Source organism: Tenrec ecaudatus, chromosome 16 (genome assembly GCF_050624435.1).
Source record: "Tenrec ecaudatus isolate mTenEca1 chromosome 16, mTenEca1.hap1, whole genome shotgun sequence".
Lineage (NCBI taxonomy): Eukaryota > Metazoa > Chordata > Mammalia > Afrosoricida > Tenrecidae > Tenrec > Tenrec ecaudatus.
Window position 1 is genome coordinate 62,932,784 of NC_134545.1, and position 24,985 is coordinate 62,957,768.

Genomic DNA, 24,985 nt, shown 5'->3' on the forward strand with positions numbered 1-24,985 from the left:
GCGGTCCGGTTAGCATCCTAACCGAAAGGCCTGCAGGGAGACCCCACCAGCTGCTCCACAGGGGAAAGACAAGGCTGTCTGCTCCCCTGCAAGCTTACAAAGCCATGGGAACCTCCCAGATAGGGGCGCACCGGGTCGGATTGACTCCCCAGCGGGTAAGCTCTGTGGAAGGGGCCTTCATTGTGCAGTGTTGAATCTCAACCGCTAACAGAAAGCCGGTGCGTTCTAAGCCACCAGTTGCTCTGCAGGAGGGAAACGGGACAAGCTGCTTCTGTAGAGCACAGCCTTGGAAGCTGTGGGAGGCAGTGGCACCTGCTTTGCTCACGCCCGAAATGCCCTGACCCTGCGGGCAGAGCCCCAGCTCCCATAGAAAGAGGCCGAGTGGCAGCCGAAGGGAAGCGCACTCTCTCTGTTGCAGCGGGTTTGATGACGTTTCTGTCAAGAATTTCATCCTGTAAGATTCAATCACGATGATTGTTTACACATTTTGGAAATTTAAAAGAATTTAGGACATGGTGCTTAAGGATGCATCGTACTATATTTCACTGACGTCAACTTACTGTGTCGTTTATTTTTGAAAAATGAACAAGCATGACCTGAGAGCCTGCTCCGTGATCCGGCCAGTGGTCAGTCATTGCCTTGGGCTTATTCTTCCTCCTGCTTGTCTCCAGGTGCACAGCTCTGGCACTCTGAGGGATCGCTAAGCTTGCTTGTGCCATTGAGCATTTATGGCGCGAGAGACCTACAGTAGGACGTTTTCTGCATGGATTCATATATGTGTGTGTGCGTATATACATACATAAATATGTGTGTATATATAATGTTGTTATGCTTAAGGTGAAAAGGTACACAGCAAATTAAGTTCCCACTAACATCCCCGACACACATTATTCAATGGTATTGTTTATATCTTTGGTGATGTTTCATCATTCTCATTTACTCTGCTCTGGCTGACCTATTTTGGATACCCTAATTCCCTGGCTCCTTTAATTTCTCATCTTTGCTGTGGTTCAATTTTCAACCATTTGTTCTCCTATGGGTGACTCTTTAAAGAACTTCACTCATAGGTGATACTTTATTAGCCCCCCCTATTTAAACAGTGACCTGAAGGGTGGCCTTGGTTTAAACACAAAGGGCATCTCAGGGAAATAGCCTTGGGAGGGTCTCTCATCTTGACCGGGTGAATAAGTCTGCACTTTTAAAGAATCTGTGTTTTGCTTTACATTTTTCTCCTATCCTATCAGGAGCCATCTGATCAGAACAGTCAGTAGTGGTAGCCAGGCATCATCTAGTTCTTCTGGTCTCAGGGTAGAAGAGGCGATGGTCCATGGAGACCATTACTAATCAAAAACCAAAACCAAACTCACTGCCATTGATTGAGTCGGTGATGACTCAGCGTGACCCATGGGATAGGGTTGAGTGCACTTCTGAGTTCCTGAGACTGTAAGTAAGTCTTTTAGGGAGTAGAAAAGTTTCTTCCATGGAGCAGCTGATGGTTTTGAACAGGCGACCTTGCAGTTAGCAACCCAACACCAGGGCACCTTATCGACTACTTTATTCTCTGAGTCATTTGGCTTCCTTCTTTCTGTTTGCTAGAGACCGACAGTTGTATCTTACATGGCTATGCACAAGCTTTTAAGACACAATTCGCCACATTTGGATGTAGGACATACACGTTATGAGCTATAGTATGCCAGTTAACTGAGTTGTCTCACCAGACTGTGGTCCTGTGCTTTACAATATTTCGTCCAGTTGTCATGGAAGCCTGTTTTATAGATTGGAAAAGTGAAGCTCACGGAAGTGAAATTACAAATTAAAGGCACATAGCTAAGAAACTTAGGGTTCCATCCGGACTGTCTGACATCTGGTCTTTGTGCTTTACATGGTTTGTTCATCATTTTTGGCACTTTTAGAACTCATAGTTCTTTTAAAAGTTTAAACACACATCCTAATGCTATTGAGATAGTAATCTAAATCAGTAGATCAGCGGTTCATACGTTGGTGGTGTTGTTAGGACCCTTTGCGTAGGGCCCACTCCCGTCAACCCTGTGTCCAGCCGAGCAAATGACTGCCCTGTCCTGAGCCGTCCTCACAAGCTGTATTTGAGCCCATTGTTCTAGCCCTGTGTCAACTTTTCTCCTCGAGGGTCTGCCTCTTTGTCATTGACTGTCTAATTTACCAAGCATAATGTCTTCTGCAGGGTCTGGTCCCTCCTGATCTGTGCAAAGTCTGTGAGAAGTCTCGCTGTCTGCACTTCCAGAGACCGTACTGGCTGTACTTCTTTCAAGGGCTGTTGCTAATTCTTCTGGCAGTTGTGGTATAAGCAAGTCTTCATCAACATTGTAATTTGAATACACAAATCTTTGAGAGTGGATATTATACTTTATATTTCCTAGAGTGATAAATACAGTTTGAAGTGGTAGGTGCAAACCCGTCAGTCTCTTATTTAAAATGTAGATCATACTTTTGCATTCTTATCTGTAATTGTGATCATAGACGCATATAGGTCTGCATAGATACATGGATATTTGACTATTTCTTTTTCTACAAACCCCTTTTTTCATAGAAAGTTGAACATTTATGCCATTGATATGATTTGGAAATTTCACCCAAACACTTGACTAACTGTATAAAATGTCATGGGGGTCTTACTCCTAGGTACGGTTTCAAGTTTAATCCAGGCATAGCTTGTATGTGTCTGTACCCAAAGTTGTCTCAGACTTAATTGATGAGCAATGCATGATAATACAGCATTTGCAATTTATACAGGTAGATATTATTTTTTAAAAAGAAAAAAATAGTGCATGCCATCTAAGATCTACATATATTTGATTGTTTTGGAAGAACACCTAGGGATATGTGTGTGTGTGTGTGTGTACGTACATAAAATGAACTCCCATGCCTAAATTTCTACAACAGTGAGGATTGAGTTTGATAAGGCTTTGCTCATGCCAGAACCGTTCACTAGCTAATCTTCCCACCCCCAGATTTTGTAGTGTTTTCTCGATGGAATTGGATTTTGGTTTAGATTTACTTTAGTGACTGGCAGGACAGGGACAGGAATTACAGAGGCTTCGTTTGGCTTTTCTTACTCTCCCAGCTCTGACTGCACTTACAAAAGAACAATGTGGGGGTTATACACAAGTATGATGCATATGTACTCCAATTATATCCATGGTCCTTGCATATGCCCCTGGGTTCAGTGGGCCCCTGGGAGTCAGAGGCCAGCCATGGTTCCTTGTATTCTCTTACTTCCAAAGGACCCATCCAAAGGGGAGGCCGTGCTTGCTGGTTAACAATGTCAATTAGGCCCCCTCTACCCGACCATGCCAAAAAGGTAGCCCACTTTCCACAGTGTGTTGATATGCTTAGTTGGCATCGAATGCTCGCAGCTCTTGCTGACTCCATGTGTCACAGAGTCGTACTGCTCCAGAGAGTTTTCTTGGCTGTAATAGTAAAAAAAAACAGGTCACCCGACCTTTTTTCCTTCAGTGAGACTGGGTAGGTTAGAAGTCCTAAGCTTTAGGTTATCAGTCAAGTCCAAATAGTGTGTACTCCCAGGAACCTTTTTATCGGCATTCCATTACCTAAGTCAGGGGCCATAGTTCTCCTGGGGGAGGTCCTGCTTGTCATAGTGTTTGCTGTTCAGTCCTTTCTCCTGCTGTCCCAGCCTCTCCTCTGGGCAGTGGATTCCGGCTCAGGAAACAGGCCCAGTGTGGAGAATGCTTATGGCACTGGCTTAGCAGTGGCTTCTGAGTCACAGGCACCAGGAGCAGGACTCCCTTAGCACATGGAGGGACCCCTGGGCTGTGAGTCAAGAGGCCTGGGTTCTGGGAGCTTGCGCAAGCCTCACGTCTCTTGAATGATTGTTCTCCCATCTCTGAAATTAGACCCTCATGTGGGGGTTGTGAGAATCAAAGGATGTCGAGTCTGCAAAAGAAACCGCCATCGTAGCCAGCAGAAACCAAGCACATACGTAAAAGAGTTAAGTTAGAGTTCAGTTCATGATAATTACATTTAAAAAATTCATAATCCCATAAGGATTGGTGAAGTGCTCTTTGCTTTTCTGTGCTCTTTTGCTCTTCTCGCAGGCTCGGGTGTGGGTCTCAAATGATACATATTTATAGCAATAAAAATGAATACCATTCGAAATCGTGTTCAGTTGGAGAGAGGAAATGAGAATGAATTGTCTAAACCTATTTTCTTTTTGGGCTTATAAATTCTTTGGGGGAAAAAAATTTAACAGAAAAATTCAGTCCAGTTCTACAGTGTGTGGGGCTTGTCCCTAAGCATTGACATTCATCTCTCATGAACTACATGACCTCTTCAGCCAGCCAGCATGGCGCACTAGCAGCCAGGCTTCTGGTCAGGCTGTACGGGAAACCTCATCTCATCCACTGGCTGTGGGACCTTAAAGAAATGACTGAAACCATCTTCTCACTCGTAAACTTACTATAAAAATAGTACCCATTTTACAGGCTTTGTGAAGATTAAATTAGAAAATGCAATAAACATTAACTCGAACCATTGCTGTTATTCATTCTGTCTTCTTGGGAAATTACTCAGCCTCTCTAAAATTCCATGTCTATTTTGACTACAATGGGCCTAATATAATTGCATTTGTATGGTGGCTGTTCATGCACAGGGACAACATGTGGTACATAAAGAGGCGCAGAGAGGCATTTAATTCATATTTGTTCCCTTTCCCTAAGTTCCTTTCTTATTTCTTGGGTTAAGACCACAGAAGACCTGTCTTTTTCTTGTTTTGGCCGAAGAAAGCACAATTGAATCAGAAATATTTGTTATAAAGCATTAAAGAATATAGAAAAAGATGAAAATTTAATCATACGTTCAATTACAAAATAAAGAAGACTGAAATGTATTATGGCACAATACGCTTCTGCCCGTTAGTTGCCCTTTCAACAAATGAGACCTTTAAAACATAAGTAAATTGTTCTTGTTAATGTTTTTGCACCTAAAATCAATCACATCTTGCCAAATCTCAAGTGAGCTGAAGGTACATGACTCATGAATCTTGATCTCGATTTTTAAAAATAAATTACCAAGAGGCTGAGGAAAGGATGGGAAGAGAGGCGAGCAAGAATATGCCCTTTAGTGAATTGCTTGAGCTTTTTGGTAATAATTCGTCATTGCTTTTCTTAAGAGCAGAACTCAGCATCAATTCCTTGAATTGTATTTTCTGTAGATTATTTTGTTATTTGGCTACCTCATTACTGTTTCTTAATATTCGCTCCTCGGTTTTTGGAAAAATTCAGTTTTCTCTTCCTTCCCTTTCGTGGCAATCTCTGCAGTCTATTGAACTTGGGAAGGGGCCTGGGAACCATTCGGTAGACAGTGTGATTGTCGTACTCTAACTATGGAAGTAAGATGAAGGCCATTTTGCACAGAAACCCCTTCGCCGAGGTAGCGTTTTACAAGCTTTTTCTTTATAGGTATGTCGTTAGAGTGAGTCTTTGGACTTTCATGGATGCACAGTTCTATTAAGAAACTTGGCTTTCTCATTAGCTGTGGTTGTCTAGTTGCCTAGATTCACATAATGCCCTAAGATTCAGCTTATGAGTGAATTAAGACATCAAAATAATGACTCATTTTTTAGCTTACTTTATTTCAGGCACAGATAAATCCTTTTACATTACTATATTTTTACATCACTTGATTATTTAAAAAAATAATTTTCATCTTTAAAAAATCATTTTATTAGGGGTTCATACAATTCTTATCCATACATCAATGTGTAAAGTACATTTGTACATTCATTGCCCTCATCATTCTCAAAACATTTTCTCTCCACGTAAGCCCCTGGCATCAGCTCCTCATTTTTCCCCCTTCCTCCCTGCTACCCCCTCCCTCAACCCTTGATAATTTATAAATTATTATATTGTCATATCTTACACTGTCCGACATCTCCCTTCACCCACTTTTCTATAGTCTGTCCCCCAGGGAAGAGGTTAAATGTAGATCCCTGTAATCGGTTCCCCCTCTCCACCCTACCCTCCCTTCACCTTCCCGGTATTGCTACTCTCACCACTGGTCCTGAAGGGATCATCTGCCCTGGATTCCCTGCATCACTTGATTCTTATAGCCATTTAATAGAATTATTTAAAGATGAGCCAAGAATCAGAGAGATTAAGTAATTTTTCTAAAGTCACAGAGCCAATAAGTAATGGAGATTTGAAACCACATCCCCGCCTTCCTAAGCCTATGTGTTTGAGCAGGCAGTTTCGTATTCTGGGCAATTTGTTTAAGCTAAGCCCCTAACCAAAAGATCGGTGGTTCACACACACGAACTGCTCTGTGGAAGAAAAGATCTGGCCGTCTCCTCCCATAAAGGTTCCAGCCTACAAAATCCTGCAGGGCAGTTCAACTCTGCCCTATAGCGTTGCTGTGACGTGGAGTGGACTTGAAGACACGTGACCACAACAACCAGAGGGAGATTCTGATTGGTTCCCGCCAGGCTACCTCAGGCATCAGTGGAGGCCTGTGTGTGGTTGTGATGCTCAGCGGGTTTAATCAGAGCTTCCGGAGTAAAAGGGACTAGGAAGAAAGTCCTGGTGATCCCTTTCCAAAGAGCAGCCAATGAAAATTGTATGGCCAGGGGAGAGGTGGGAAGGACTCTGGGCCTGACTTGACAGCAGCTATCAATAACAATAACCCTATCCTGTTCATAAAAAAAATTACTGACAGGAGCTTTTCAGATATAAATGTTTGTAAAATAAAGGGGAGTGTACACTTATTCCCTATATCTGTTTTTGTGAGGAGCTACAGAACAAATATATCTTCTCTTTGGGAGACGTTAAGTACAAAGAACTGAGAACCGTGGCTTTTATAGGTAGAAGACTCAGTCAGCTCTGGCTTCCATGGAAAAACCGAAGGGAACACTGTTTGTTACTGTCAGAATCATTGAAAAGCAAAAACAAAACAGAATACACCCTCATCTTTCTCTCAAAGACTGGCTGGTGGCATTGAACTCCTGACCTTTCAGTTAGCAGCATGTTGATAGGAGTGATTTCTCCTACTTATAACATTTAGATTTTGGTTTTCCTGCCTTTATTGGTTTTTTTTGTTTGTTTAAAACAGTTTAAATAATTTAAAATGCAATGCTCTAGCTTTTTAGAACTTTTCAAGAATGATACTGTCGGACTTAACTGGAGTTTACTGACAGCTTGCCTATCTCGGCAGTAACAATTGTCCCAGGATCTAACATGGAAACACAGCCAGGATCTCTGGGCTGACTGATTCAAAACCTCTGCACAGCACAGAGTAGATGGGCAACACTGACCTTCCTCTCGGGCCCTGCCCGCGGCACATCATAAAACTGCTCACGGCCGTTGAGCTGATTCCGACTCGGCGAGGACTGCCCCTCGAGGGGGTTCCAGGCTCTCGTTCTTCTTGCTGGAATTGAATGCTGAGCCATCAATCGCGACACCACCACCGAGCCTTCCTGTACGGTGTGTTATTGCTGGGAGGTCGTATCGGATTGGCTTCAGTTCATAACAACAGAACAAATCACGGCCCCATCCTCGCGCTCCTGGCTCTGTCTGAGCCCATCGGGCAGCCATGGCTCAGTGTATCGTCCTGTGGCTCTTCCTCTGTTTTGGCTGACCTTGTACCATACCTATCAGAATAGCCTTCCCCAGGGGCTGATCTCTTCGGATAGTGTATGCCCAAGTTAAAGGAGGCAAAGTCTCACCATCTTGCTTCTAAAGAACATTCTCTCTGTACTTCTACCGTGAGGGATTTGTTTGTTCTTCTGACCGTTCTTGGTATGAGTATAACTAATACTTATACCTCCGTAATTCAGGTCAGTCAGTTCTTCTTCGATCTTCCTCCTGCACTTCTGTTTTGCATGCGTAGAAGGTAGTTGAAACCACCATGGCTTAAGCTGCCTGCATCCTGGTCCTCAAAGTGGCATCTTTGCTTCTTGCAGCCTTAACCAGGTCTTTCACAGCAGGTTCGCCGGGTGCAGCATGTCCTTTGCCTTCCTGACGGCTGCTCCCATTGGTACTCTGTATCCAAGAAAAAGGAATTCTGGACAACATCCATTTTCTCAACTGATCCTGAGGCTGCTTCTTGGTCTAGTTGTGAAGATTTTTTTTTAATGTTCAGGTATAATTTGTAGTGAAGGCTGTAATTGGATCTATCACATCAGGAAAAAAAAATTCTCAACTAGCTCCAGGTAATGGATACAGATTTTCCAGAATTCTAATTTTTGCTTGCCTGCTCACATTGTACTGATGGCAGCAATTGGTGTCATTTGCTTCCCTTGAAGTGGCAGGTTCATTTAGTTCCTGGGAGGAGATGTCTGCCAATGAGCTCGTCGGAGTAACTGGAGCTTGTCCGGCAGCCGTTGGTCCGAGTGGCAGCAGCGATGGGCCGAGAGAGCACTGTGGGTCAGTGGCTGCTCATTTGCAGAAGGGCTCCTCGTGTGGCAATTACTGGGACTCAGGTGAAGCATGGCAGTGTTGTGCTTGTTGGTTCTGTCTCTGAGGGCGTGGTTGTGCCAACGGAAGGGGTGATGTTCTGGTGCTACCACCTGGCTGGGTGTTCAAGCCGTGAGGGTTTGACTTAGCCCCTTTTGTGCCCCGTCTGCGTCAACCGGAACGTCAGGGAAAAGGCGAAGACCGGCTAAGTAGTCGTCCCTCCACTCCATGAAGGGTCTTGGCCACTGTGGCGCCACTGGTCGCTCTGTGGGCCCGTTGGCTCTGCCGAGTGAGCACTGCACTGCCAAGTGCAAGGTTGATGGTTCAAAAATCCACCGGCCACTCGGAGGGAGGATGATGAGGCAGTCCACGGTCGTTCAATCGTGCAGCCTCCAAACCCTATATCAGGTCAGTGGGCGTGTGTGTAGACCTGATGGCAGAGGATGTGTATGGTTTGTTTTTCGAATGTGTGCCAGGCATTGGGCTGCCTTGTGATTCGAGCTCCTCAGTCTCCTCAAGGGATGATACTGTCGGGCCCATAAAAGTGTAGGCTCAGAAGCCCTGCAGACTAAGTCTTCAGATGGAGATGTGGGAAGGCATCGTGCTCCGTGTGTCTGCTCTTTGCTTTTTTTGCGAAGTTAACGCAAGGCACCTGGAATGAGAGAGAGAGAGAATCTCATCTGACACGCACGGCTTGCAATCATCCAAATAGCACCATTTTCTTCTTTCTAAGTTTGCGTGGCCATTTCCAAATTTCTGGCACTGGCATTTCGTAACCAAAGAATGCCCTTTCAGTTCTGCCCTTGACTTTAATGCCAACCTTGGACAGAGCTCTTGACAACCAAACCACAGCCTCCCCCAAGGCTCTCAGTAGTTTCATTGAAGGTGACCTCTTTTGTCTCCAAAGAAGTGATTGTTCAGTAACAGGCCTTTTTTCGTGTCTTAAAGTGTCCTGTATGCAGCAATACCAAATGTGTAAATTAATCCATCTCCTACTTTAGTTATCGAGATAGTATTTTTTTAACTTTAAATCATCCAAAAAGGCATTTTATTTTAAAAGTTATTTAAAATGTACTGTATATGCTCGAGTATACGTCGAACCAAATATCAGCTGAGGCACCTCATTTCACCACAAAAACTGTTTTAAAAAGGTGCTGAAAATTTGGCTTAAACACGCACATACACAGTAATTGTTTTCACCACTTTCATTTCTTAAAAGACTTTTACTGTAGTCACAGGTGATCGCCTCAATCTGGGGCTGTTTTCACCCAATGTTGTGGCCTCCGTTGATTCGGACTCCCAGTGACCCGACAGGGTAGACTGTTCCCTTTGGGTTTCTGAGGCTGGAATCTTTCCCGAACAGAAAGCCTCACCGTTCTCCTGTGCAACCGCCGGTAGAACCAAACGACCGACCTTGGGCTTAGCAGCCCAGCGCGTCACTCACCATGCTACAGAGGCTCCTTGTTTTCAGCGCTGCTTTCTTCAAGTGCTTAGACCGTATAGTTGTTAAGTCCCTGGAGGCTTTTAAACCTCGTGCAGGTCGCTGTGAAGGTGATTGCCACCATCTTAATAACTCACTTACTGGGCCACGGTTTCAACTCTGATTTTAGGATAGGGCTGTTGAGATGATGACTGAATGATCCCCGAACAGAGACGTGGCAGAAGAAAGACAAAACATAATGAGTTTGAAGCAAGAGGGCTTTTTTAAGAAAGGCAAACTGGGGTGATCAGGCACTTAATCAGGAAGAAAGGATCGAGCTACAAGAGGCCGAGAGATGATCTGAGAAAGACTCTGCCCTTGGGATTTTAGAGAGGGAAGTTCCGTTACAAGATTTTAAAATTATCAAAGAACCTAAAATGCACAGAAAAGGAAATAATAGAACCATCCCTCGTATGCTCGCCACGGAAAATTAAGCCATTGTTAATGTTTTCTGCTAGTCGTTGCTTTGTTATGTGGGTGAAAGCATTTTAAATGAAATTATAGACATCCTGACCCTTGACTGCAAAATGATGGAGTAGGTAGCTCTGAAAGGGAGACACGATTAGACGCTTTTTGGTGATGGCAACATCTAACTCCCCAGAGGACTTGCTCGCTGGTGGGCCTTTATTTCACAGACTGGCATATGCAAGGGACAGGTCTAGCTGAATCTCTTCGTGGGATGAAGGGGGCTTTTTATTAAGGATCATTTTATTGGGGCTCTTATAACAATCCCTACATTAATTGTATCAAGCATACTTGTAGATATGTTGCCATCATTATTTTCTAAACCCTTCCTTTTATTGAACCCTTGGTATCAGCTCCTCTTTTTTCTCTCCCTTCCCTCCTACCTTCATGACCCCTTAATAAATTATAAATTATTATTATTTTCATATCTTGCACTGACTATTGTCTTCCCCCATGGTTTCTGTTGTTTGTCCCCCTGTGTGTGTGTGTGTGTGTGTGTGTCAATCATTGTGATCAGTTCCCTCTTCCTCTCCTCCTCTTCCCCATCTTCTCCCCACCCTCCTGGTATCGCTGCCCCCATTCCTGTTCCTGGATCCCATGTGTCAGGAGCTCTTATCTTTTATCTGTAGCTGTGCATGCTCCTGTCTAGCCTACAGTGAAAGGCAGGACTGGGGTCATGATAGTTGGCGGGAGGAAGCCTCAAGGAACCAGAGGAGTATTCTGTGTTTCATCAGTGCTATACTGCGCCCTGGTTGACTCATCCCTTCCTTGTGACCCTGCTGTGAGGGGATGCCCCATTGTCTACAGATAGAGTTTGGGTTTCTGCTCTGACCCCCTTTATTCTCAACAATATAGTCCCTCGTTCTCAACAATATGGTCCCTTGTTCTCAACAATATGGTTATGTTTGTTTGTTTGGGGTCTTCTGATGCCTGTCACCCAGTCCTGGTGACACCTCATGATCACACAGGCTAGTGTGCTTCTTCCATGTGGGCTTACAGCTTCTCTGTTAGATAGTCACTTGTTTAACTTCAAGCCTTTAAGACCCCAGACACTCATTTGAAAGTTGGGCACCATCCGCTTTCTTCACCATATTTGTTTATGCACCCATTTGTCTAAAGCAATTGTGCCGAAAGGGTGAGCATCACAGAATACCAGGTTGCTCAAACAAAGTGTTCTTGCATTGAGGAAGGACATGAGCAGAGGCCTGAAGTCCGTCCACTACCTCAGTGTATTACCTTATATGTACATAGGCCAATACCTCTATTTTATGAATTAATTTATTTAAATATGTACACACCTATTCTTATACCTCTATCCATGGCTTTGCTTCCTAGACCTTTCCTCTGATTCTTTTAACCTTCTTCCTAATCCCGCCATTGTGCTTGCCCTTCTTCCACCCTTAGTAATTCCTCTCAGCTAGATTGCTGTTGCTCCTACCTCGAAGGGGGGAATTTTAAAATAGGAATTGTTAAGGGGCTGTGTGTGAGGAAGAACATGGAGCTGAGAGTAAGGGCTTGGAAGATGCACGACATGCCGAATGGACACGTGTGATTAAATTTCGCTTGTGGTCTGTGATCTGTATTGCCCCACAGTGGGTTCGTTTTCACCTTGCAATGCTCATGAATGCTTTTAAGAGCTGGATTACTTTTTAGATGTGAAGCTGGCCTCCGGATGAATGAGGAACGAAACCCAAGGCTGCCCAAAGACCTCCATTCGGTTGTACGCCTCACATGGAAGGAGTTCAGAATCGGTCCGTTTAACAGTTTCGCCCAGTCAGCAACAGTGTGTTCAGTTGGACATAAGGACTTTGCCTTTTTTCAACCCTGTAGCACTGAAGGAATGCCGTCTGTCTTACTGTGTGTAATGTCTTCACATGTATAGGTCTTGGATGTGGTTTGTTATACACTGCAACAGTGACCATCACCTGCCAGTATTTTGACAGCCGTCGAGGCCTTGCACTTGGCCTGATTTCAACAGGTATATATTCAAATTAAGTCCCTATTCAGCTGTCAAGGTAAAGTTCAAGGTTTCCAAGCCCAGAGAGATCAAAGTAACTATTCTCCAGCTACCACTCAGGTTGAGAGATAATTTTTATAACTGTGCTTCCAGAAGGAAATTTTATCTTTCACTGTAAACATGGGAGTAGCTTAAAAAACACCAAACCAAAAAAAAAAATCCCTAAAATATCCATATCTGAAACATCTGGGCACCAGTTGTCCAAATGTAGAGGCATAGAAAGGCTTTGAGCCTGATGCATTGAGAGTCGAATGTGCATGAGGGAGTTGCCCAAGAAGCAGAGAGCATTTGTGAAAAGTCCTGTGGGAGCAATGGAAAGAAAATGGAGCTCCTGAAGCAGTTCCCAGACAGGCCAGTGTTGCTCATCTCTCGCCTCGTTCATTGTGGAACTTGCAGTCATTCTAGGTCAGAAAAAAGATGTTAAATTTATGATAATGTTATAGGAAAAGTTAATACTATTCTATAATGCTTTCATTGGAATAATATATGCTATTAACGCTACTTCATGCTTACTGTGTAATCATATATAAATGCATGGCTTAAATGATAGCTTATATAAACTATAATTTCCATGTACAGTTTTGATGACTATAGCTCACTGGCCGACCTACCCAACCCACTGCCATCTGGTGAATGACCGCTCAGAGTGGCGCTAGAGGATCACTGTAACGTGTTCAGTTGGGAGGAGTCTGCTTCATCTTGTCCTTCAAAGCAGCCTATGGATTTGAACCCCAGTCTGCAGCCTCTCTCAGCACACTGTACCACCAGGGCTCCATACTGATTTACATGGTACCCAAGTGACAGGCTGTTGCTCTTGAAATTCATTAAATAATCAAGAGAGGATCCCTGAGGGAGAACTCTCAATATAAAAAGCCTTCTCTTCTCTCTTGAAGGCGCCTCGGTTAAACTTGCAGCTGTCACGGACAGTCTGCGGTCCCCGCCTGTCGCAGCCCGGCCGGAGCACGACGTGGCAATGTGGTCTGGGAAAGGTCCCACGGGGAGGCGGGAGGCAGTTCTACTTCGCCCTCTGAAGTTACAATGAGTAAGAATTCACTCAGTGGCGGTGTGTTCGGCTTGGTGGGGGCCCTCTCACTAGCATTTAAAAGAGGTGCTTGAATTTACAGATGATGTTTGCTTTTGCTCTTTAGGGAGTTTACGGAAAATTTCCATTCATAATTTCATGAATTTATTTAGGAGACACTGCTGCCAAATTTTCAAAAAATTCTAAGTCCGCATATGCTAGTTGATCATGAGCAGATACCCTGAGAAGTCAGGTTTTTAGATAAAGTCCCATCGATCAGGAGCATCCTGAGTCTGAGACAAGATCACCCCATGACCGTGTAACGTGCCTCGGACAGTGTCTGACACAGAAATACTAAGTCCTGAGGGTCTTAGCAGTTTTTCTTCGTATAATTACTAGCTTCAGGGTTGCGTTTAACATTTTGCTATAAGGTTCATATGAATACCAGTGCAAACTCAGTTTAACTCCATACTACATGATGCTTGTCTTAAGAGAGCCCAATGATACAAGTTAAAGATTGACTAGTCCCATTTCTTTCTTTTTTTAAGGTTCGAGTGTGGGACTTTTCATCTATGCTGCTCTGCAGAAGCTGCTGATTGAATTCTATGGCCTGGATGGGTGCTTGCTGATTGTGGGCGCAGTAGCTTTAAATATATTAGCTTGTGGCAGCCTGATGAGACCCCTCCAGGCCTCTGTTAGCCCTTTGCCTGAAAAAGTAGCTGTGGAAAACGTTCCAGAGAAATATTCCATTTACACCGAAAAAGAACAGTGCCCGGGAGAAGACATAAGCATTCTTGAGAAGAGCCGCCGCGGGGAGGAGAAGCGCCCGAGCACTTTGGCCAGGGGAGCCGGCCCGCAGGAGGAAGCGCCCCGGCCGAGCCCGGCTGCAGGGGCACCCGCGCGAGACCCCGAGACGTACAGACAGAAAGTGGCCAAGCAGACGCATTTCTGCGCCCAGCTTGCCAAGCGCAAGTGGCAGCTGTATCGGAACTACTGCAGAGAGACGGCAGCTCTTTTTAGAAACAAGGTGTTCTCGTCCCTCTTCATTGCGATCTTACTGTTCGACATAGGCGGCTTCCCGCCGTCCTTGCTCATGGAAGATGTGGCTCGAAGTTCCAATGTGAAAGAAGAGGATTTCATTATGCCTCTTATTTCCATTATAGGCATCATGACAGCCGTGGGCAAACTCCTTTTAGGAATCTTGGCCGACTTCAAGTGGATTAATACCTTATATCTTTATGTCGTTACCTTAATAACCATGGGCCTGGCCCTGTGTGCAATTCCATTTGCCAAGAGTTATGCCACGTTAGCAATCCTTTCTGCCATCCTAGGCTTTCTGACTGGCAACTGGTCCATCTTCCCATACGTGACCACCAAGACTGTGGGAATTGAGAAATTGGCCCATGCCTATGGGATATTAATGTTCTTTGCTGGACTTGGAAATAGCCTTGGACCACCAATCATTGGTAAGATACTTAGCTTCAAGCCCACCCATCTTACTGGTCTCCATTATATATGTCCAGCTAGAGAAATTCAGAATGTTATAATAGCATAGATTTGCACAAAATAAATATGCATGAAATGTCTTATGCTAATGATGCATTTGACAGGAGGCCTGGTGGCACACTGGCTTTCTCACTGGACTATTAACCTACAGTTATCAGTTCGAACCCACCAGCCGTTCCTTGGGAGAAAGATGAGGCTTTCCACGCCTGTAAGCGCTTACAGTCTCAGGAAGCCCGCGGGCAGTTCTCTGGCCTGTAGGGTGGCTGTGAGTTGGAATCGACTAAATAGCAGTGAGAGTGATTTATTCAGAATTACTTTGAATACAAGCCAGAACCATAGTGTATTCACCCCGTGATTCATACTTATCCCATATTTGGGAGAAACTCAAAATGCCTGACTATTCTTGTCTGACTATTTGAGAGTGCCTCATCTTTTCTAACCCCCCCCCAAGGCTACTAAGATTAGGTGGGATAATACAGGAGTATGTTCTAAGCAAGCAATGTAAACTTGGAGAAATGGTGTATGGGCTTGTTATGCGTACTATTTCTGTGAAATTCACTGTTTGCTTGTTTTTTTTCAGGTTGGTTTTATGATTGGACCCAGACCTATGATATCGCATTTTTCTTTAGCGGCATCTGTGTTTTGCTGGGAGGCTTAATTCTGCTGTTGGCAGCCTTACCTCCCTGGGGTGCATGCCACAAGCAGCTCCCCAAGCCAGCACCAGCAACGTATTTATACAAAGTTGCCTCTAATGTTTAGTGGACTATTGAAATATTTGCTACTGTATGCCATATAGCAAGAACACTTTTTAACAAATTCTTAGGCGAATTTTCCAGTGTCAAGACTGTTTACTGGACAACATTTTGTAATGGTTGATGCTAAATGAACTTTTTAAAAGACATTTTTTTTACATTATTCTGTTCTCTATGTATTGTATGTGTAGCCTGTCTCCTGTATTCCCTCCCTCCCCCCAAGAATTTGGGACTCTTCTGTTACTGTCATTCATTAGTTATTGAAAATGTTAAAAAAAATTTTCCCTCTGTGTAACTAAGTATAATTTCTCTGCAGACTCCATAAATTCCACTGCGAGGTACCCAGAGGGGCTGCTTCTATTTTAAAATCCATGTAATCAGCACGTGCCTGACCACTAGGGACGACGCCACTCTCTTCTCTCTGGTAGAGGAGTGAACAGAGGCCTTCAGGCCAAGCAGGAAATGGGAGCGGTGGCTAAAATGGCATTAAGTTGCACAGTGGAGTAAACTGATAATTAAAGACAAACGCCTCATAAAACTTTAAGTTGTCCTTACAGCCATGTATTACTTCCCATCCGTGACACCGTTCTGGGTGAGAGCACATGAGGCGATTTGGCCATTGTGCAAGCACAGTATGATAATCTGGTCTTGCCTTTTCTTGAATCTTCTTGAATAATCTCTGCGCCCGGCAGCGATCCTCAGCTTGGGAGAGGGATTCCTTTTATGTTTGCTCCTTGATCCGTGTCATGAGCACTTCCTCTTATCGGATTTGGCTCCCTTTGACATTGGTGTTGGTCCTGGGGCTTGCTGTGGGGCTCATCTTTCAGGAGCTCGGAGAAGTTTTCCCTCTGGGGATGGTAGTTGTGATTGCTGAGACCACCGCGCCTCGATCAGTTTGCAAGCAGTAACATTCACGGGGTGTCCGCCTTCCGGTTGTTGACTAACCTTTTGTTTCACTTCCACATCCACACTTCCCCTCGCCTGCTCCTGCTGCGACCACTAGCCCTGGAGTTGCTGCCTTCGGAAGCCATGACGCGCTTCGCTCTCTGAAAGAAAATTAAACAGCGAGATGCTGCAACACTGGAGTGACACAGATACAAGGGACTGGATGCTGCTACTTGTGGATGGAAGCCTGCGCTACTCTATGGTAATCCTTCGAGCCAGAGAGGACAGCACATCTGCCCACAGCAGAGCCGTTTATTCGGACTAGCTAGACAATTGTATTATCGGTTACATGAGGGCAAGTAAGAAAGTATTGCTAAAAATCCTAAGAAACCTTCATTCAAGAAAAAACTCAAACTGTTGAAGCTGTTCGTTTTTGACACACCCTCCACCTGGGTCAGCCAGGCCTGAAGGCCGTGCTTGCTTCTGGCTCGCCCGGCTCCCAGACTTCTACGCTCTACAGTTTGTGTGACTTCAAAAGGCAGTTTTGTCATTTGCGAAGAAGTCAAATCATGTATGTTGGAAATGTGTTTTGGATTTGGGGAACAAGAAGAAGTCCACAGGGGAGCATCAGGGGTGTGTGCTGGCCGGGTAAGCTTCCCAGTGGAAGCCTCGGGGAAGGGTGAGGGGCTGCATTGCTGGCATGGGAGCGAAGTCCTCAGTGCCACCCGCTGGCGCTTTTTCCCAGCAGCGCAGCTTTCTTTTCCTGGACACGTCCTCGTCAGCATCCTGGTGATCATCCTCTGTCCTTGAAGAACGTGTGTGAAGATGGCCACTTTGGAGTTCCAAATTACGGTCCCCTAACCTTCCGAGTTAGCCGTCAGCCTTGCATTTCACTGGCTCAGCAGATCCCTTTTGAAGCCACTGTCTGACTGTCCCTTTTATTCGAAGGCACCCTCATGGGGCAAGCGAATGACTGAGAGAACTGGTCGATAGCCACCGCTGGCCAAGGCAGCACGTTCAAACACATGCGGTTCGGAATAAGCCGGCGCCTGTATGAAACGGAGCCAGTAGCAATCCTCTTTACTGCCCCTCGGACGGGGACCGCTCCCCACACTGCTGGCAGTACAAACAGGACCTGAGATCCACCTCTAGTTGTGTTCCACGGACCCCATTCTCCGATTGCTCTTTCCGTGTCAACACCTTCAGAAACCATGGGCATACAAACAGCCAGACGCTGCCCACACAGACGGCGTCCAGTGCACGCCTATGTTCTGCTCCGTGCGCCCCGACAAAGCATGCTGCTTGGTGCACACCAAGTGTCGACTGGCTCAGTGCCCTCTGCTGCGATGCAGGCCCGTGACCATCAGTCCTCACGGGAGTCTCCCGTCACTGCCGGGCACTGTGGCCTCCCACAGGGAGCGCTGGTGGGGTGGTGGGCCCACGTAGGAAACCGCTCAGGCTTTCTGCTCCTGTGAAAAGCGACAGCCTGAGAAACCCGAAAGGGCAGTTGTACAGGTGAGCCTGCCCTGCGGGCTCACTCTGAGTCGAATCAACTCGATGACAGCGGGTTGAGGGTTTTTGTTCGTTTGTTTTTGAGTTTATAGCTTCACTTGGGGTCCTGGTGGCACAGCGCTTGAGTGCTCAGCTGCAGAAGGTCAGTCGTTTGGGAGGGAGATGGGGCAGGGTGCCTCTGTGAAGGTGCCGGCCTTGGCACGCATGGGGAGCCTGCACTCTGCCCACAGCCTCGCTCTGCGTCCATCAGAGGATCACGATCAGGAATTGACCAGGTGGCAACAGGTTGCCACGTCACAGACTTTTATGGGTCAGCGCCCACTCTTTGGATGTTTTCCAGCAAGTGCCAGCATTACCCTTTTCCACATTAGAAACGAGAATTTCAACCATTCCATTCCTGCACATGGCAAACGACCATTGCACTGGGCACAGTGGGGATGGAATCAGGTTCCTGCATCTCTTTCCTGCGAAGCATTTATTACTATTTTTTTTAACCACTATCAAATTTTCCTTCAAGGGAAGAATGAAAAGGTACGTATACATGGGTACAAAAGGGCATATACATATGTGTGCATGTATGTGGTGCTCTGAGTCTTTGTGGGATATGGGAAGGGGAAAAGGAATTAAGAAATTGATACTCTGACCTGATTCCATTTCATCTTAAAAACAGTGTCCTGGGAAGAGGTTTCAAGTTTAAAGAAATACCATTTTTCTACACAGAGAGAGTTTTAAAACTTGGTATACATTATAATCCACTATGAGTCATTTCTTAAATATAGATGGCTGAATCCCACCTGGAAGGAAGTTAATTCTGTGGTTTAGCTGCAGCCTCAGGGTCTACATTTTTAACAAGCTCTTCGGGTGAGCCTGATAACACGGCCCTCGGTGAGAAATGTTAGAAAATTGCCAACGGAGAAAAGTTATTTCTTAAGTAAATACTTAAAAAGACAAACCATTGATTAAGAGGGTTTTATAAATAGGCAAATACGGCTTCTTTAAATAGGAGACACTCTTCCCCACTGTGCTAAAATTGTCTTGCTACTTCTTTTGAAATAGGTAAGATTATTTTGTACTTCTGTGTTGCCTTCAAAGGCACCCAAAGAACTTTCCAAGCACCCACCCTCACAACACCTCTGTGAGGTCGATGCATAGCACTGTCAGTCTGTGTCATAAACCTGCAGTATAGAGAATTTCATACCCTACTCAAGCCTACTCAGTAACGCAGTAATGGGTCTGCAAGGTGCCTGGGGACTTCTGCTCCATGCTCAGTCTTTCTTGAATGTTTTCTGTACCTCATTCACTAGTCTCTGGAAAAATAAAGTAAATAAAATAGTGACATTAAAAAACAACAACATCATGTGTTTGTATTGAAGATTCCTTTTTGGCATTACTTTGTCCAGAAATCCGGTAACCTTTAAGTGTAACCTTGGGGGCATTGGCACATTCATTGATGTTGATAATTCTTCAACTGTGTCTTTATTTTGTGTACTAAGTCATCCAATGTGTACATTGACTGTTGCCTAGAGAATGACCTATCAGAAACAATCAGATGTATTCTTGTTTGTTTTGCATCATTTGGGGTTGCTTTTTCTCCCGATTACAGTAGCCTTTCCTTCGAACTAAAAAAAAAGAAGAAAAATAGAATGCCTGATAGTCAGTGCCAACAACAGCACTTGTGAAGCCAACAACAGCACTTGTGAAGCCAACAACAGCACTTGTGAAGCCAACAACAGCACTTGTGAAGCCAACAACAGCACTTGTGAAGCCAACAACAGCACTTGTGAAGCCAACAACAGCACTTGTGAAGCCAACAACAGCACTTGTGAAGCCAACAACAGCACTTGTGAAGCCAACAACAGCACTTGTGAAGCCAACAACAGCACTTGTGAAGCCAACAACAGCACTTGTGAAGCCAACAACAGCACTTGTGAAGCCAACAACAGCACTTGTGAAGCCAACAACAGCACTTGTGAAGCCAACAACAGCACTTGTGAAGCCAACAACAGCACTTGTGAAGCCAACAACAGCACTTGTGAAGCCAACAACAGCACTTGTGAAGCCAACAACAGCACTTGTGAAGCCAACAACAGCACTTGTGAAGCCAACAACAGCACTTGTGAAGCCAACAACAGCACTTGTGAAGCCAACAACAGCACTTGTGAAGCCAACAACAGCACTTGTGAAGCCAACAACAGCACTTGTGAAGCCAACAACAGCACTTGTGAAGCCAACAACAGCACTTGTGAAGCCAACAACAGCACTTGTGAAGCCAACAACAGCACTTGTGAAGCCAACAACAGCACTTGTGAAGCCAACAACAGCACTTGTGAAGCCAACAACAGCACTTGTGAAGCCAACAACAGCACTTGTGAAGCCAACAACAGCACTTGTGAAGCCAACAACAGCACTTGTGAAGCCAACAACAGCACTTGTGAAGCCAACAACAGCACTTGTGAAGCCAACAACAGCACTTGTGAAGCCAACAACAGCACTTGTGAAGCCAACAACAGCACTTGTGAAGCCAACAACAGCACTTGTGAAGCCAACAACAGCACTTGTGAAGCCAACAACAGCACTTGTGAAGCCAACAACAGCACTTGTGAAGCCAACAACAGCACTTGTGAAGCCAACAACAGCACTTGTGAAGCCAACAACAGCACTTGTGAAGCCAACAACAGCACTTGTGAAGCCAACAACAGCACTTGTGAAGCCAACAACAGCACTTGTGAAGCCAACAACAGCACTTGTGAAGCCAACAACAGCACTTGTGAAGCCAACAACAGCACTTGTGAAGCCAACAACAGCACTTGTGAAGCCAACAACAGCACTTGTGAAGCCAACAACAGCACTTGTGAAGCCAACAACAGCACTTGTGAAGCCAACAACAGCACTTGTGAAGCCAACAACAGCACTTGTGAAGCCAACACCAGCACTTGTGAAGCCAACAACAGCACTTGTGAAGCCAACAACAGCACACTCCAAAGGCAACTTGCTGAAGTATTTTCATGCAGAGTCCTCTTGAGGAAAGGCGAGAAAGGTTTCTCAGGTTTTGCCTACTGAGCTCGTGCCTAATGATCATGTAAGGACGTCTCCATGTTCCAAATCCATTGCACCCTTTACCTCTCAGAATAACCCTGAGATAGGAGTCCTGTCATCCTCATTTAGTAGCAAAAACCATAAGTTCTTCATCCCATGGACAGTATTGAGTCTCTGGGTAGTGCAAACAGCGAATGCATTCAGCTCTTAATGAAAGATCGGATGTTCAAGTCTACCCAGAGGTGCCACAAGAGAAAATCCTGTCAATCTGCTCCCCAAAGCAGCACGGTTCTACTCTGACACACTCGAGGGCGCCATGATTAGTGTTGACTGCCTGGCAATGGATTCAAAGACTCGTGCTATCGATAAAGCGGTATCCAAGAAAGGGTCCCTCCCTGCTGGCATGAATGGTTCAGCGCTCAATTGCGAACCCACACAACGACTCCAGGAGACAACCCCAGTGATCTGCTTCCATAACAAGGCTCGTGAAGATTACCCTAGAGGGCAGTGCCACTCTGTCACGCGGGTCCCTACGGTGAGAAATCAACATGCTGGCACCTAATAAGCCTCAGCGGAGATCTGCAAACGCCAGATGAAAGTCCTAGTTAACCTGATTTCTACCAGTGTGGGAGGTGTGCTACAGAGCCGATCATGTGGCTAGAGAAGTCAAGTCTACATAAACTATTGTAACGATATAACTTTCCCATGTCACAAGAATCAATATTTAAAACACACACACCACACACACACAATGAAATTGTACTAATGAGAATACAGCCTTTCTGTTGTGATTTGAAAGATGACTTGGCATTTGAAAGGCGTTGATTGAATTTGGAGTGGTGTAAAATAAGCAAGTGTGTTAGAATTCCTCCCCCATGACTTTCAACAACTCCTCACTCTTTGAATTCTTGAACCTTCCCCTCCAGTCAGCCTCCGGTAAACCAGTTTATAATCTAATTTTCTCTAAGGTGACTAGCTCATCATAGATGAAGGTTCAGCCATAAGGAAGGCCCCATAAGGAACAATTCCCACGGACCAGGAGTTACAGCACCATAAATAAGATCACAACTGAATGAAGTTGGTCCTGTTTCAGACCAAGAGACTGTTGGTCTAATAGACTATTCTTCAGACAACCTCAACCATAAGCAATCAAGATGGTGTTGTCAGGCGCCATAGAGTTGGTTCCAACTCATAGTGACCCTATGTACTACAGAACAAGACTGCCTTGTCTTAAGCCATCCTCACAATTGTTCTTATGCTTGATCCCATTGTTGCAGCCACTGGGTCAATCCACCTTGTACTGAGACTTCCTCCTTTTTTTGTGCCACTCGACTTTACCAACTAAGTATGAGATCCTTCACAGCAACACACAAACCACCACAACATGACGAACTTACAGACAAGTGAGCAATCAAGAGAGGATCATCTTAAGTCAAAATGTTCCAAGAAATGAGAGCTCAAGTCATAGAGAATGTCTTATTTTTTTGTTTTACTTAAAATGATTATTTGTGGCCATTCCCAGTCTGCTTAACTCTGTGTAAACTCATAAATGCACAGCCCACCCAATGAACCTACATTACCACAAGACACTGAGCAGACTATACTTCACCTATAGTCTGTAATTAACCTGTTTCCCTGCTCCTTCCCTCCTGATAGTCTATTTGGTTCGTGCCCTCTCCTCCCGGGAAAGTATCCCACTACAGCAAGTGAGCATCAGTTACAATCAGGGCTCGCCCACTGATTGTGTGCAGAAAGGATACATCACAGCATACATTTGACTCCCAAACAAAAGGACAAAGCGTCTCTGGAAAGATGTCATGACACCACCTGGAGCCAGACTTGAAGCCAGGAGGCTCACAAGCCAGATTCTGGCCAAGAGTGACAACATGACCTCAGTGCATAGTCATGGCCATTCCTTGGAAAACTGTGACACATTCACAATCCCATTGTACTTTCCTAGTGTACCGCATGGGATGGAAAATCCCTTTTGGGAGGGAGTCGCCTCGGTGACTGCTTGCTCAATCAGCCATAGCACAGCTTCCCCTTGGTCTTTCATACAGTGCCTCTCTGTGCCTTACGCACATAAAATACACAATTTACATCAACAATGCCATACAATTTCTCCTCCATTAACAATCACCTCGGGACCTTTTTTGTATGGTCTTATTATGGCTGAAGGATGCCAAAAGTAAGATTTCTCTGCTTACCCACAATGAAGATCCTCAGCTATGCGTAGATAATATTAGAAGATGCAGTCTGCATACCTCCTAAAGTTTCTGATTCCACAGCTCTAACACCTAGGTTTAAATACTAGCTTAGTTGCTATGCTTGGGGGGGGGGGGGTGTTGATTGACCTTTTCAAAGCCTCAGTTTCCTTAATTGTAAAACAAGTTATTGAATTAAATTAGAATATATATATATATATATATATCCAGCACGTGGTAGATGTTCAATAAATAATACGTATGCTGTGTTATTATTTTTACATGTCTCACTTCTCAGTACCCAAGGGAGGCACCAAGTCTTTCTAGGCGCAGGTGTATGGCAAATGTTTGCATTCAAGGGGATGGCTTCGGAAATCAATAAAAGGCCTTCTGTTATCCTTAAATTTCTTATCAGACACAGTTTTTACCTCTCTGAAAGCATGTGCTTGCCTTTTCTCCTTACGGGTTCTTGGATCAGCACATTTTCTGGGATACAGTACAAAATATAACACGTGCTGTTCCTCCAGAAATCCAACTGACCACTTGGGAATTTGAATCGCTTGGGAATTTGAGCCTCTTGTTTTCTCCCTCTAAGAACTCTCCTCTGAGCTATTTGGAAGGTGAGCCTAAAATTGGACAGAAAGCAAAATGCTGGTGTTTGTGCATTGAGCGTGGCCTGGCTGCTGCTCGGCGGCCTTACCTCACTGTTTTCCGTTGCCTTTGAGATTTGTCTTGAGGGAGTACCATTCTTACCAGATCTTCTGGGAGACCTGACTTCTTTATAAGCCAGTTACTTTTTTCATTCTCTTGGCCAAAAAAAAAAGGGAGAATCCTTTTAATTATGAAAACATCCCCCCTCCCAGTGGTATTCTAAACCTCTCAAAACTGGACTGAGAAGCCACATTATGACAGAGAAAAATGATGGAAGTGTCAAAGATCTTATTTTGCATGGACCCATCATCAGTGCCCACAGAAGCAGCAGTCAGGAAATCAAATGCACTGGGCGGATGTGCCACGCCAGACCTCTTTAACATGTCGGAGAACAAGGATGCCACTGAGGTGCAGGGTGGGCCTCACGCAAACCATGGGATTGTCAATCACTTCATGTGCAGGAAGGTTGGACCATGAGTTAGGAAGCCTGTACAAGTACTGAAGTTTTGGGTTATGGGGTTAGTGGAAATTCTCAAACACGCTCTGTTCAGCCAGAGAATGAGGAGCCCTGTGGCAGAGTGGTTATGCTTTGGGATGAATCTTCAAGGGCAGCAATTCGAAGCCACCAGCTGCACCATGGAAGCAAGACGAGGCTTTCCACTCTTGTAGAGTTAAAGTCTCAGAACTCAAAGGGGGCAATTCTACCCTGTCCTATAGGGTCACTGTGCATGGCGATATGTGAGAGCCAGAAGAACAAACAAGTCTATTGGAAGATGTACATCCAGAACACTCCTTAGAAGCGAGGATTGGAGAGACTTTGTCTCACCTACTTTGAACATCTTTTCTGGAGGGACCAATCCCTGGGAAAACAACATCATATTTGATCAGTGAATAAGAAGACTCAACAAGACAGATTGACACAACAGGCTCAAACATAGCAGCAATTAGGAGAACGGTGTAGACTTGAGCTGTGTTGTATTCTGATAGGGTCTGTGATTGGGTCACTATGATTCAG

The 24,985-nt window shown here is 44.9% G+C and overlaps 1 protein-coding gene across 5 annotated transcripts in view; it reads left to right on the forward strand.

Annotated features, from left to right (window-relative positions):
- Positions 1-18,589, forward strand: part of SLC16A9 (solute carrier family 16 member 9) — a 52,414-nt gene extending 33,825 nt beyond the window's left edge. For 4 of the 5 annotated variants that reach the window (XM_075534969.1, XM_075534970.1, XM_075534971.1 and 1 more), the window contains 3 exons: positions 12,269-12,364; positions 13,973-14,890; positions 15,511-18,589. In XM_075534969.1, the coding sequence (XP_075391084.1) occupies positions 12,269-12,364; positions 13,973-14,890; positions 15,511-15,689 (1,193 nt within the window). In that variant the 3' untranslated portion in view covers positions 15,690-18,589. Of the gene's footprint in view, positions 1-12,039; positions 12,138-12,268; positions 12,365-13,972; positions 14,891-15,510 lie in introns of all 5 variants that reach the window. The other variant, XM_075534973.1, reaches the window with a different exon arrangement.
- Positions 18,590-24,985: the final 6,396 nt, after the last annotated feature.